The sequence below is a fragment of the Microtus oregoni genome, unplaced genomic scaffold, assembly GCF_018167655.1.
Source record: "Microtus oregoni isolate MIOR12 unplaced genomic scaffold, Mior012 000070F_ref0000104, whole genome shotgun sequence".
In the NCBI taxonomy this organism is placed as follows: Eukaryota; Metazoa; Chordata; class Mammalia; order Rodentia; family Cricetidae; genus Microtus; species Microtus oregoni.
The window spans coordinates 1,955,516-1,967,742 of NW_024543977.1; the positions used below are offsets into that span (position 1 = coordinate 1,955,516).

The following is a 12,227-nucleotide window of genomic DNA, read 5'->3' on the forward strand; positions in this document are numbered from 1 at the left end:
GGTGGGAAATCTGAACAGAGATATAAAGAGAGAGTAAGTGGAGTCAAGGAGACACCATGTAGCTGCCAAAGGAGAAAGACTCTGGAACGCCAGAACCTTACTGGTAGGTCATAGCCTTGTGGTAATAAACAGATTAACAGAAATGAGTTCATTTAAGATATAAGAGCTAGCTAGGAATATGCCAAACAATGCTGTAATAGTTTCTGGGCATCTGGGAAATGAACAAGCACTCTCTACATCAACTATTAAAGAAATTTCTTATAGTATGCATCTTACATTTTTTCCTTTTAAAATTTATTCAAGTGTGTGTATGTACATGTTGAGTGTAAGTGCTCAAAGAGACCACAAGAGGGCATCAGAGCCCTTCTCACCCCCCAGAACTGAAGTTACAGAACTGAGTGCTGAGAACCAAACCCAGGTCCTCTGCAAGAGCAGTACACAATTATTGAGCAATGTCTCCAGTCCCAAATACTGAATTTTCTAGATTTACTAAAAGGATAGAAATAGGAGAAGGATGGAAAGAGAAAATCTCAATCCAAGTAAAAATAAAAGGTGAGGGAAACATAATAAAAACCAACAGCCAGTGGATAGATTATTGAACAATCAGAAAGTACGACAGATAAAGACTGATTATTGAGGTTGAAAGATGCTTTATCTGACTACTTAAAAAAAGTAACAGAACATAAAGGTTTTTATATTTATAAGGATAACAGAAAAAGCTATTAGAGAAAGCTATAGAGAAAGGATAAGGATTAAAGAATGGAGAAATAGGCTTAGAACAAGGCTAATTTCACTAAACAAATACAAGAACAAGTACAAAATAGACTTTAACCCAGTAGAAAAAGATTAGTAGAAAAAGATTAGCGTTTACTCATGCAATTCCAACTATCCTTAGCTAGACAGAAAGTCCACAGCAATTTGAAACCAATAAAAATATATAAAAAAAGAACCCAGCAAGAAGAAAAGTGCCATGTCCTGCATGGCTCCAGGAACCAATATAATAGAGGCCACGATTATGTGCAGTTGAACAAGGAGGCAGGGTTATATACAGCTGAATAAGGAGGCGGGGTTATACAAAACTGAACAGAGGCAGGTTTAGCTAATCTCAGTAGGATTAGTCTCTGTAGGGATGCGGTCTTCAGGATGTAAACAACTGGGGGGCGGGGCTAAGTAGACATTCCCCCCCCCCCCCCCCCGCGCCCCCAGACAGTTAACATTCACACTCAGACTTGGGGAAGGCTTTGCCACCCCCATGAGGATGCGACACATTAGCATCTTGGCATGGTTGCACCCAATGTCAACAGCTCATGCTGTCACAAAGGACTTCATTGCCTCCTCTAGAAAAGAAAGGAGACAGTAACCAGCACAACAGCAGGCTTGCTCCGAGTGACATGCCTGCTGTGAACGAAGACAGAACATTGTTATAACTGACTGTACACTAACTCCAATCAAATGCTAAGAACTAGGACCATACAGACTATGTATTCTACCATAATGAATTCAGAAAAATTTCTCAAAATGATACACTATAAAAATGCCGCGTCTTTGGACATTTAAAGGCAGTTCTACACCCATATGTAAAAAAATCAAGAAACTATAAAGACACTTGGAATTAAAACTTAGTTGACATAGCTTATAAACATAAGGAAATTATAAACTTTATTGGGATTTGAAAAGACTAAAAATATAATAAATGAACTTAATCATCCAACTTGAGAAATTAAAGAACAAAAACTATTCCTCCAATAAAAGGGAACAAGTTAAAGATAATATATTAAAGTAGAAAACTCACATGCAAGTCTATAGCAGCTGCAGTGGACTGGCTTAGAAGCAATGGGAAGAAAAACTTCCCCATCAAGATTTATAAAGTATGTATTATGAGCAGGGACTCAAGCAGAGCGATAGAGAAGATACTGAGCCCCAGACAGCCCTGCACATGTATCGGGGAGTGACAGAGGCAGAAGATGGCACCGCAGATCAGTGGGAAAACGGTATATTCAGCCCTGGACTTGGCACCCAGGACAAAAACCATCAGTCCCATCATGTGTTCTTCAAACACATATAACTTACATCAAAATCCATTGAAACTGTGTCATGGGCCAGCAAAACAGCTCAGCAAGTAAAGGTGCTTGCTGCTACCAAGCATGATGGTCTGAGTTGTTCTCTGCATCCACACTTCTGAAAGTGTCCTCTGCTGACCTCTGTTACACTATGCTGTGTGTACAAGTGCACACATATGTGGGGCTCATTCCCTTCCTTCTACCATGTAGGTTTCAGGGATAGAACTCAGGTTGTGGGGCTTGGGCAGACATCCTACCCACTTCCCCATCTTTCTCGCCAATATTTTTAAGTTAATAACAAAAATAGAGTCCAAAGGCCTAAAATGCATATATTAGAAAATGAAAGAACAAAATCCTGGGAAAAAAAATCAACAATATTAGGGATTTTAAAAATACACAACCAACTAAATCCAAAAACATAATTAATTCAAGGGCAGATTGAAATACAATCATTTGAGCCTTGAACCAGCCTTTCAAAATGCCTAAAAGATGGTTTTGACAGTTTCAAAAATATACTTTTACTTTTGTTGTGTAAACTACACCAAAAGTGTATTTTTTCAGACCTTTACTGACAGCATATCTGTTTAAGAAAAATCACATCCAGCTGGCATGGTGGCAAATACCTATAGTCTGAGCACTTGGAAGGCAGAGGCAGGTGGATCTGTGTTCCTGGCCAGTCTGGTTTACACAGGAAGTTCTAGGGCAGTCAGGGCTGCACAGTGAGACAATGTCTAAAATAAGAAAGAAAATCACATTACTGCTGGCGCAGCCACACACGGCATAGCCTTCACTGTGCCTTCTGTGCCCACAGCTACAGCAACAGTGCCTGATGACTGATGTCAGTTTCTATAATGTAGCTGTGTCGAAGTAACTGCAAGCCGAGTGTGCGTTATTGATGTGGGAGTGTCATATATCAATCTGTTGATTTCATTGGTTAAGCAATAAAGAAACTGCTTGGCCCTCATAGGTTAAAACATAGGTGGGAAGAGTAAACAGAACAGAATGCTGGGAGAAAGAAGCTGAGTCAGTGAGTCGCGATGATTCTCCCACTCCAGACAGACGCAGGTTAAGATCATTCCTGGTAAGCCAGCTCTTGGGCTACACAGATTAGAAGAAATGGGCTAGTCCAGGTGCGAGAGTTAGCTGAGAAAAGGCTAGATATAATGGGCCAAGCGGTGCTTAAAAAAATACAGTTTCTGTGTAATTATTTCGGGTAAAGCTAGCCGTGCGGGCGGCCGGGTGCCCGGGACACAGCCCAACTGCTCTTATTTCAACATGTTATTACAAATTCCTTTCCTTTCTGATAACAAGGGAATGTAGCCTCTGACATATTTTATATATACTCAAATACATATACATAATTTCGTTTTGTGAAATGGAACAATTAGAAATGTTTTTATAAAAAGTTTTTTGAGAATCTGTGGCTCCAGTGACTTCCGCGCTCATCAAATCTTCACACGTTTAGATTTTATGGCTGCATTATTTATAATATGCTACACTGGGAAGTATTTCTGTCACTGTTCATATAGGAGCGAACTCAGAAGTTCACAGTCTAACTCGCTACATTTCTGTCACTGCTCATACAGGTGACTCAGAAGTTACAGTCTAACTCGCTACATTTCTGTCACTGCTCATACAGGTGACTCAGAAGTTACAGTCTAACTCGCTACATGTCTAGGAAGTACAGTTCTTTACTCAATGCTTCTCCAGGAAAGGCGAGCAGCGCCCAGTACTGCAGCTCCAGTTCCTAAGGACCACTGACCCACAGAAGTGAGGCCGCCATAAGCGTTCCTAAGCAGTCATTCCCAGCCATGGCAAGAGAGGAGAGGAGGAAGGACTGTGCGAACACAGAGGCTAACTTTTAAAAGATAGGGCTAGATAGTATAAAATGGGTTAAACAGTATACAAATGGGCAACAGTTAAAATAGAGACAGCTCCCAACAGGGAAAACTTCACCAAAACAATTTTTATTTCCAGTGTTTAATTGGGTATGCACACAGGCATGACACAGGTTTGGATTTAAGTCCTCATGCAGAATTATATTCTTCTCAGGAAGAAGCCAGTTCCATCCAGGATCCACTATCTACACATCTATGTTACAACATTTATATCAAATCTGGTATCTGAAGAAAAGATACACATAGAATATGTTCATTTAAGTTATTACGTATTTTACAGAAAGATTAAAAATTCAAGTCACACAAAACTCAGAACTGTATTAAAAGTTTGATATAAAACTCAGATCCACATGGAATGACTAAAGAATGGAGGTTCTGTATCCACCTGTGTTAAAACCGGTAAAGGTAATGAAATTTGTTACTGGTAAAACGCATTCATTTATTCAATGTAAGTTATCTAATTTCAACAATATGGCACCCTAAAAATCAAATGTACTTTTATCATAGGCACTTTTGTTAGTGAGGAACCAAAAGGACAATTCTGTGGCATGAGCCAGCGATTTTTCTTCAGTAATTTGGGGAATCTACTATGTAATAAGTTGCAACAAACACACTGCTTATTTGTATACAACTATCTGATATACCTTTACATGTATGTGTGTGTTCTTCTGGCTGTAGTAATGCACTGTAAAGCTATTTCACAGTGCAAAATGGTGAATCCAGCCCAAACCAAGGCTGCATAATAACAATTCTGGTACAAGAAAAATATTTACAGAGTTACCGAACTGTGTAACAGTAGCTTTTTATTTCTAGAGTGGACATACCCAGCTTAAAGACAGGGAGGAGACTCCACCTTAGTACTGGGACTTTCAGACAGTTTGTGAGGGTGGGTGTTGGCTGCAGAACTAGCATTCTGGCTCATGTTCTGGAAGCTTTCTCCGTTTATTTGGTCAGGTGACTGTGGTGGTGTGGAAAGAGGGGGCCCACCAGCTGATGTCAAGGTGCTAGCAGCGCCCCTGGCTTCAGACTGCTGAGAGAGGGGTACTTGGGTGTTGGCGGGTGTGCCCGGCATGCTGGAGCTCTCGGCCTGTGACTCGCGGCCTTCGCCTCGGCTCAGGTCGGAGGCGCTGGTGCGGATGCGCTCCCTGGCGAGCCAGTCTGAGATGGAGAGGTCCTGGGCTGAGCACTTGGGTTTTAACCGATTCACAGCTGAAAGCTCGGACTCTTTGTCTGCATTCTGCTCCTGCGCTTTCCAGAAACTCAGGACGCTGATTTCAGTAGCATCTCTGTGGCCTCCGAGCGTGTGTCTGCGTTTGATGTTTTTCCTTTTCGCTGTCTCGGCAGTAGGTTTTTGATTCCCAACTCCGAACATGTCATCAGCCGGTGCCCTGGGTCTCAGTTTTAAGCGATCTGCTATTTTTGTTTTCCAAGTGGCCTCCTGCTTTTCGGATTCACTTCTGCTGGGTGTCAGGAGGCTTCCTGTCGACTTGCCTTTCTTCATGACGTCAAACACTTTGGCCAGGGCAGGAGTTTCTTTCTCGGTCCTCGTGTCTCCAGGGCTCCCACTATCTGACTTGAAGCGAGCAGACTTCTTTCTAGACAGCGTGTCACATTCAATCAGCCTGTGGGAACTGAACTGCTGCCTACGGCTGTCTAAACTTGGTGTAAGGCTTCCCTCAGTGCAGCTGGCTTCGCTGCCTTCTGAGTTCCTGCGGCTCACCCTGGCAACCTCCTGTAGCTTCCCTCGGAACAGCCTGTCCGAAGTCAGCGCGGTGGGGAACACAGGGAAGTCGCTCTCGCTGTCTGTCTCCATCGGCCGCCCTTCACTCACCAGCTCGCTCCTCTCGTCATCAGCCTCATCCCCCTTGCTCTCTGCCACTGACTGCACCTCGGGGCTCAGGCGGCTGGAGTCCAGGCTGGTCAAGTAGGTAGCTGATGATGTAGTAGAATAATCTGAGGTGATGGTGCCAGCATTGGCCAAAAACTCACTGTGCTTGGTTTCTGGACTGGTTGATTTTTTGGTGGAGGACCTCGCCAGCGAAGCCTGGGAAGACGTGCTAAGCAGAGTGCCCGAGTCAGACCCTGTTTCTTCGCAGGGGGGCTTCTGTGTCAGAAGAGATCTGGGGCTCTCCTTCAGCACGGCCAGGCGACTGCTCAGAGTTGGTGACCTGTTGCGTTTGGAGCTGTGTGGTGGGGAGGGCTCTTCGGATGGCATTTTCTTCTCCTCCTTTGATACACCAGTGTCTTTCTTGGCATTACTGTCTTTGGCAATGACAGCCCTCTGCTTTCTGCCTGATACCTCATTTTCTTTTCTGGACTCTTCTTTAATCTCATTGTGACTCTGTTCCACATTCTCCTTCTTAAAAAACACACTGTCCAACTCATCTTCAGAGCTGCTGGGTTGGGCTTTCTCTTTGGGCTTTTTCCTCTTACGACTAGCAGCTGCGAAGATGGAGGACACAAGCAGTTCCCTGCTATACTGATCCTTCCCTGATCCCCAAGAGCCCTAGGAAGCAAGCAGAAAAATGAGGTCATGAACACTGTCCAGAGTCTTGGCAGGGCTGGCTTAGAGTTAAAGTCTACCAAAGCCCAGATGATCCACAACATCGTCTGCTTATTTTTTAATACTCACTTTTAAACTTGTGTCAATGTTAGTTTTTTTTAATTTAATCACCAGTCCCATTTCTTGTCACATCATAACAGATACATTTCTCTTTCAGGGAATTAGTTCATGCTTAGGGAAATTGAGGGTTCCCAATTCCTATTAATTTCCTCATTGGTTTTTCCCACCCATAACACTCAAATAGTCCTACTTCCTTTATCTAGTCTACAAGTAGAGAAGTTAAGAGATATTCTGCCAGGTGTGATGGTGCACACCTGTAATCACACCACTCAGGAGGCTGCCAGAAAGAGGACAAGTCCCAAGGTTGCCCCAACTACACAGTGGGATCCTGTCTCAAACACCCAAAAGGGAAGCAGGTAAACAGCATTCTGACACTTACTATTCAGACATGATCAGGTCTGCATGACTGTGGACAGCATATGGTACAGGTACTGTACCTGAGGTACTCATTCAGCTAAGGGGAGTCTGGTTCCCATTAGCTCCCCAAGACTGGATCTTCAGGGATTTGTCTTGGGTAAATCAAGTTATTAAAGGCTTCATTCATCTCATGTAACAGCAAAGCAAAAAATTCAAAGTACATAAAGTTACTCAAAAAGTTGTGAATTCTTACCCCAAAACACTGCAGTGTACTGCTAATGTAAGAGTCACGTGCTAGCTACATATCGGAAGTTCTTGATGACAGCTATTTAGTTTGTTTGGAATGTCTGCCTGCCAAGTAAGTGGTTGGTGGGCAGGTAAATTAGCCCTTCCTTTTAGAACACAATCTTCAGCAAAGAGAGCCTAGCAGAAGGCATGTAGAGTAATGGATCAGAAAATACATGCCTAGTACCAAAACAAAACAAAACGAAACCTTAAACAAGCTAGCCTGCTATCATGATGTCTTCTGAAAGGAGATGTTCTATGAAAAAGACAAATCAGAGATCAGTAGGCTTGTGCTTTTCTACACGGTAAAGGACTTCTCAGCCACAGTGCCTTCCTATGGGCCGCTCCTGTTTCCCCCATGTTCTCTTTAACACTGGACCATGCCTGAACCTGAGCTGAGGGAGGAACTGGCCTCCTGTCTCCAGCTTGCTCTGCAGGACACAAAGGATGAATTCATTTTCACACCTCGATTTTACCAGTCAGAGAAGAAGCACCTGGATTATATCACCTTTAAATTCTCTAATTCTGTGTGAAAAAAGTCTGATTTTTACAATTTGGAAACAGTGAAAATTCAAATTATGTTATAGGCTTAGTATAAAACAATGTAAGATGAACATACAGGGAAAGGGGTGTATGTCTAGTGAGGGGGGTAGGGATATCAAGCATGTCTTTCTGATTTCAAAGTTTATCGCCTGAAGCTGGTACAGTGAAACACGTGGGAAGCTGAGGCTGGAGTATGTGTCCAGGCTGGTTCGGACTACACTGTGAGACCCTGTTCCAAATAGAAATCCGGCAAAAGAGGTTTGGGACGTATTCTAGCTCTAGGGAGACCAGGGACATGACAATCGAATGTAAGCGATGATTTCTGATTATTCCTGAGCAGGGGTTAAAAGAATATTCAGGTAATCCGGAAAAGTTGCATAAAAAATACATTATACAATAATGTATTATGCTTGTGTTAGTGCCCTGCCAATGATGACCAGACTGATTATGTAGGAGAATGTTCTGGTTTGTGGGAGACAGGGCTGCACTATTTAGGGTGGTGTCATCCATATTATAATTAGCTAAGTAAGTCTGTGTGTTCATGGCCCGAGTGATACACACACACACACACACACACACACACACTTAGCAAGGAATGAATTCAAGGTAAAAGGATTGTAAATACATGTTTAAACAAACAAAAGCCCCAGTGGATGCGCTAATCGGCCAACTGTGGAGCCTCCTGAAAAGGCAGTCTCAGTCGAGGGGTTCCGTAGGTCAGACTGTGCTATGGGCGAGCGTGTGCGGGAACTGTTCTGATTGCTAACTGAGTTGCAATGGGTCTGACACTGTGGGCAACACCATCTCTAGGCACATGGTCCTGGCTGGGTAAAAAAGCTAGCTAAAAGCACAAGCCCTTGAGTGAGCCAGGAAGCAGTCTGCCTCTGTGGTTTTTGCTTCATGTTCCTGCCCTGACTTCCCTCAACGCCTGAAAGCAGAGGGCGAGATAAAGTCTTTCTTCCCCTTAGTTGCTTTAGGTCACGGTATCTGTCACAGCAACAGAAAGGTGAGAAGTCACTTGGTGGGTAAAATCACCTGCCAACCTGCGTCCAATCCCTTGGACTCACCAAGCTGAGAAAACGATTTAGGTCACTGTCCCCTGATCTCTACGCGTGCACTACAGCATGCAAGCACACATGCTTGAAAACTATTATTCCAGCACCTTTCCATGCATGGAAATCCTTTCTACAGGTACTTCGATCCCTCATTCCTCGTAGACTCACAGATCCACTTCATAACTGTCTTTTTTTTTTCTTTTTAAATGACCCATTGAATCCAATTTGTGCTAGAAGGATCTTTTTATATGTGTGCATGTGTGTTTTGAGACAGAATCTCACTATGATAGCAACGCCAGGTTAGACCAGGTTTTCTTCCTGTCTCGGACCTGCACCATCATCCTGGCTTATGCAGATTCTTTATCCCATTCTCTGTGTTTTCATTGCAGCTTTGAAGCCTGTCCTGGAACTAGCTCTTGTAGACCAGGCTGGCCTCGAACTCACAGAGATCCACCTGCCTCTGCTCCTGAGTGCTGGGATTAAAGGCGTGCGCCACCCCCACCCAACTTCATGTTAGTACATTTTTAACAATGTAATCAAGCCATTGCTGTCTGCATCATGCTAAACTGTTCCCACTACTGCAATCTTCCAGCTCAAGATCTTGTATTCTCCAGCCTTCTTCTGTTCCAAATTAACTTCTCCTCACACTGGACTTCACTACTCTGGCTCCAGTATGAACTACAATTGTATGTTAATGATAAAAGCTCTCATAGAAAGACACGATGAAGTGTTTTCAAACTGTATACACAACTCACCTTAGATTTTGTTGAGTCACTAGTAGCTGAATCTGTGGGAAGTAAATAAAATGCAGTTAGTGGGAGCCAAGCCTCACCACTTTCAATAAACAATGCAAAACTTATGAAGAGGACAGGCACAGAACAAAATGTGAAAGCAAAACTCAAAACAATAGAACACAGTGGATAGTCAGAGCTCACAAAGATGCAAGCTGCACCACAGAAAGCCACCGCCATGAAAGGATGCTGTGAATTGTAGGCAGAACCAGCTCAATGAGAGGAATGGCAAGGAGCCCTGTGCTAAACAGAAACGGAATACTAGTGTCTATCTTTCTAAATAGTGAATCTAGCAATGAGGAAGCTTGAACACCATTTAAAATCATGTCCCACATCTTGCATCTGAAACTGATACACAATGCAGGACTTTCCAGACTGCCGGCTGCCCTAGCTACAAATAGAAACACTCACACTGGTACATGTTGATTTTTGTCAGACTGTCAGATTGGAATTTGTATAAACACACCCCAGATGTGAATGGACACGACAGAGGCATTAGGGTGGCCTTGCTCCCAGGTCACGTTTGGTTTTGTTAAATGATGCTTATTTTTGTGCTCGCCCCCAGTTTCACATCCGTGCAGTCAGGGATCCTTTTGGTTAGTTTGGTTAAATTGCTACCAGGTTTGTAAGTATCTATTAACAAATGCTATTATGGAAATGGAAAAATGGAGACCATAATTTCGCTGTCTGGCAAAAACTCAGATTATACAATTATAAAGAGGGTAGGAAGGGGCCAGCATGATGAAGAATAAATATCAATTTTAGAATTTTATCTTTAAAATATTGGGAAAATTATTTTCAAAATTAATGAGCTGGGCCCATGCCACGCCCCTTTCAACACATGGCTAAATGCTTTATGACTTTAAGAACCGGTGGACCATACCATGCTATTTCTCCTCAGGGTCCGCTTCAGAAATAACAAGAGACAGCAGAAAAACTTTTAAGAGAGTAGCAGTGATCTGTTTACAATATTCTTAAGAGAGACTTTACACCACAGATCAGCTATGTTTGCATTTACAAGAACCGGGGGTTTCTGCAGACAAGGCAGCTACAGTGTGGACAGCAGTCCTCCTTCTTCCTACAGTTCCAGCTGTCCATCAGGGACATCACAGAATCCACTAGTGACATTACCGTGTGATAGACTCCTCCCACTTCGCCTGCGCAACATCAATATAGATTTGCCTGTGTCAGTAAGTGCTGAAAAAGCCCTTTAGAGCCAAAACAAGAACTAGAGACAAAGGGAGAACATTGTGTGAAATAGCATGCCAGATTAGTGCAACAGTTTGGCAGGAGACGTTTCCATCAAGAGCCTATTAAACACTAATACTTAACCAAGCATTAGGGTGGCAGTAGGAGAAAGAAGAAAATCAAGGTCAGTAGAGCAGCTTAGACTGCGACGTCTCTAGTGACAGATGACACTGGATTGCGAGGGGCATGCTGCTCTCACAGAACTGGCCCCAACCAAGAACTATGCATTCAGTCTAACCATACTTTCTGCCGTCACAGCAACCACATATCCAGCAGCATATATCTGTTTTACCTTGTGATGACTATTACATGGAAACTGTGAATTAAAAAAAAACAAAACAGAACAAAACAGTGGTTTGCATGCTCATTGCTCTCATCTTCCCATTCTGACAAACATCACAACTCCATGCACTGTCAATGGCATTATAGTCACTGGAAGGTAAGTGAGGTCAATCAGAAAAGGCAGATCGCAGTTTTATTAGTAGAAAGGAAATAGAGGAAGGGAAAGAAAAGAACTCATAGTGGATTGTTACTCATGGCTGAGTCGCTGTTTCATGTTACAGGAATGTCAAATAACCTAGCGGTCAGTACCGCCCACACAAGAGTTACCTGGTACATCTCCGGGGAGCACGCCTGTCCTTCCGATGTTGGTGAGTAAGTGATCTATGTTGGGTACTGGCTGGGAGTCTACTGTGCTCTCCTCCTGCACTGTCGTCTGTGGTTAACAAACAAAGACCTCTTCACCGTCTCTCCAAACAACACTTAGTAGAAGATACGCATTGCTATATGGAGCAGGGGCTTAACTTCGCATTGGTTAGATGCCACTAATGGTGAAGTAGGCACCAGTTACACGCTCATCAGATCAGCGACTGGGCACTAGAGACCTGCTTCCTAGGCACATGGCTGACAAGAGCACACAAGGCAGAAGATCAAGACTGTTGTGGCATCAAGAAGGAGCCTGTGTCCCACATGAAAAGAGCAGAGCACGCGCACCAACAATACTTACGAGAGGTTCTTCAGCGCCCTCTTCTGTGAAAAACCAGTCATGCTAAAATTTAAAATAAAAAAGTGAGAATAATTAAATAACCCTCCAAGTGTATTTCTACCTCGGGGAACAGAACAGGAATAGGGAAGTGTCAGAGGGGAAAGTAGGTGCAGCCTTCGTCCTACCAGCCGTCAGGTGCGATGGAAGTGGCCTTTCAGGAAGAGAGGCAGTGCCAACTTACGTGCTGGATGAGGGTCTCTACGATTCTGTACTGGTCAGGCATGTGTGTCACCATGTGCGTCATGTTGTCTTCTGATGTTCTCACTAGAGTTGGACCAAAAACGATGGCTAGGTTTCTTGGTTCCATCTGAAGGAAAGGAAA

General features: G+C 43.4%; 1 protein-coding gene across 9 annotated transcripts in view; it reads right to left on the bottom strand.

The window, feature by feature from the left end:
- Positions 1-4,011: 4,011 nt before the first annotated feature.
- Arhgap21 (Rho GTPase activating protein 21) overlaps positions 4,012-12,227 on the bottom strand; it is a 123,779-nt gene continuing 115,563 nt past the window's right edge. For all 9 annotated transcript variants that reach the window (XM_041641596.1, XM_041641601.1, XM_041641600.1 and 6 more), the window contains 5 exons: positions 12,087-12,212; positions 11,867-11,908; positions 11,470-11,575; positions 9,577-9,608; positions 4,012-6,464 (listed from right to left, as the gene is read on the bottom strand). In XM_041641596.1, the coding sequence (XP_041497530.1) occupies positions 4,788-6,464; positions 9,577-9,608; positions 11,470-11,575; positions 11,867-11,908; positions 12,087-12,212 (1,983 nt within the window). In that variant the 3' untranslated portion in view covers positions 4,012-4,787. The remainder of the gene's footprint in view (positions 6,465-9,576; positions 9,609-11,469; positions 11,576-11,866; positions 11,909-12,086; positions 12,213-12,227) is intronic.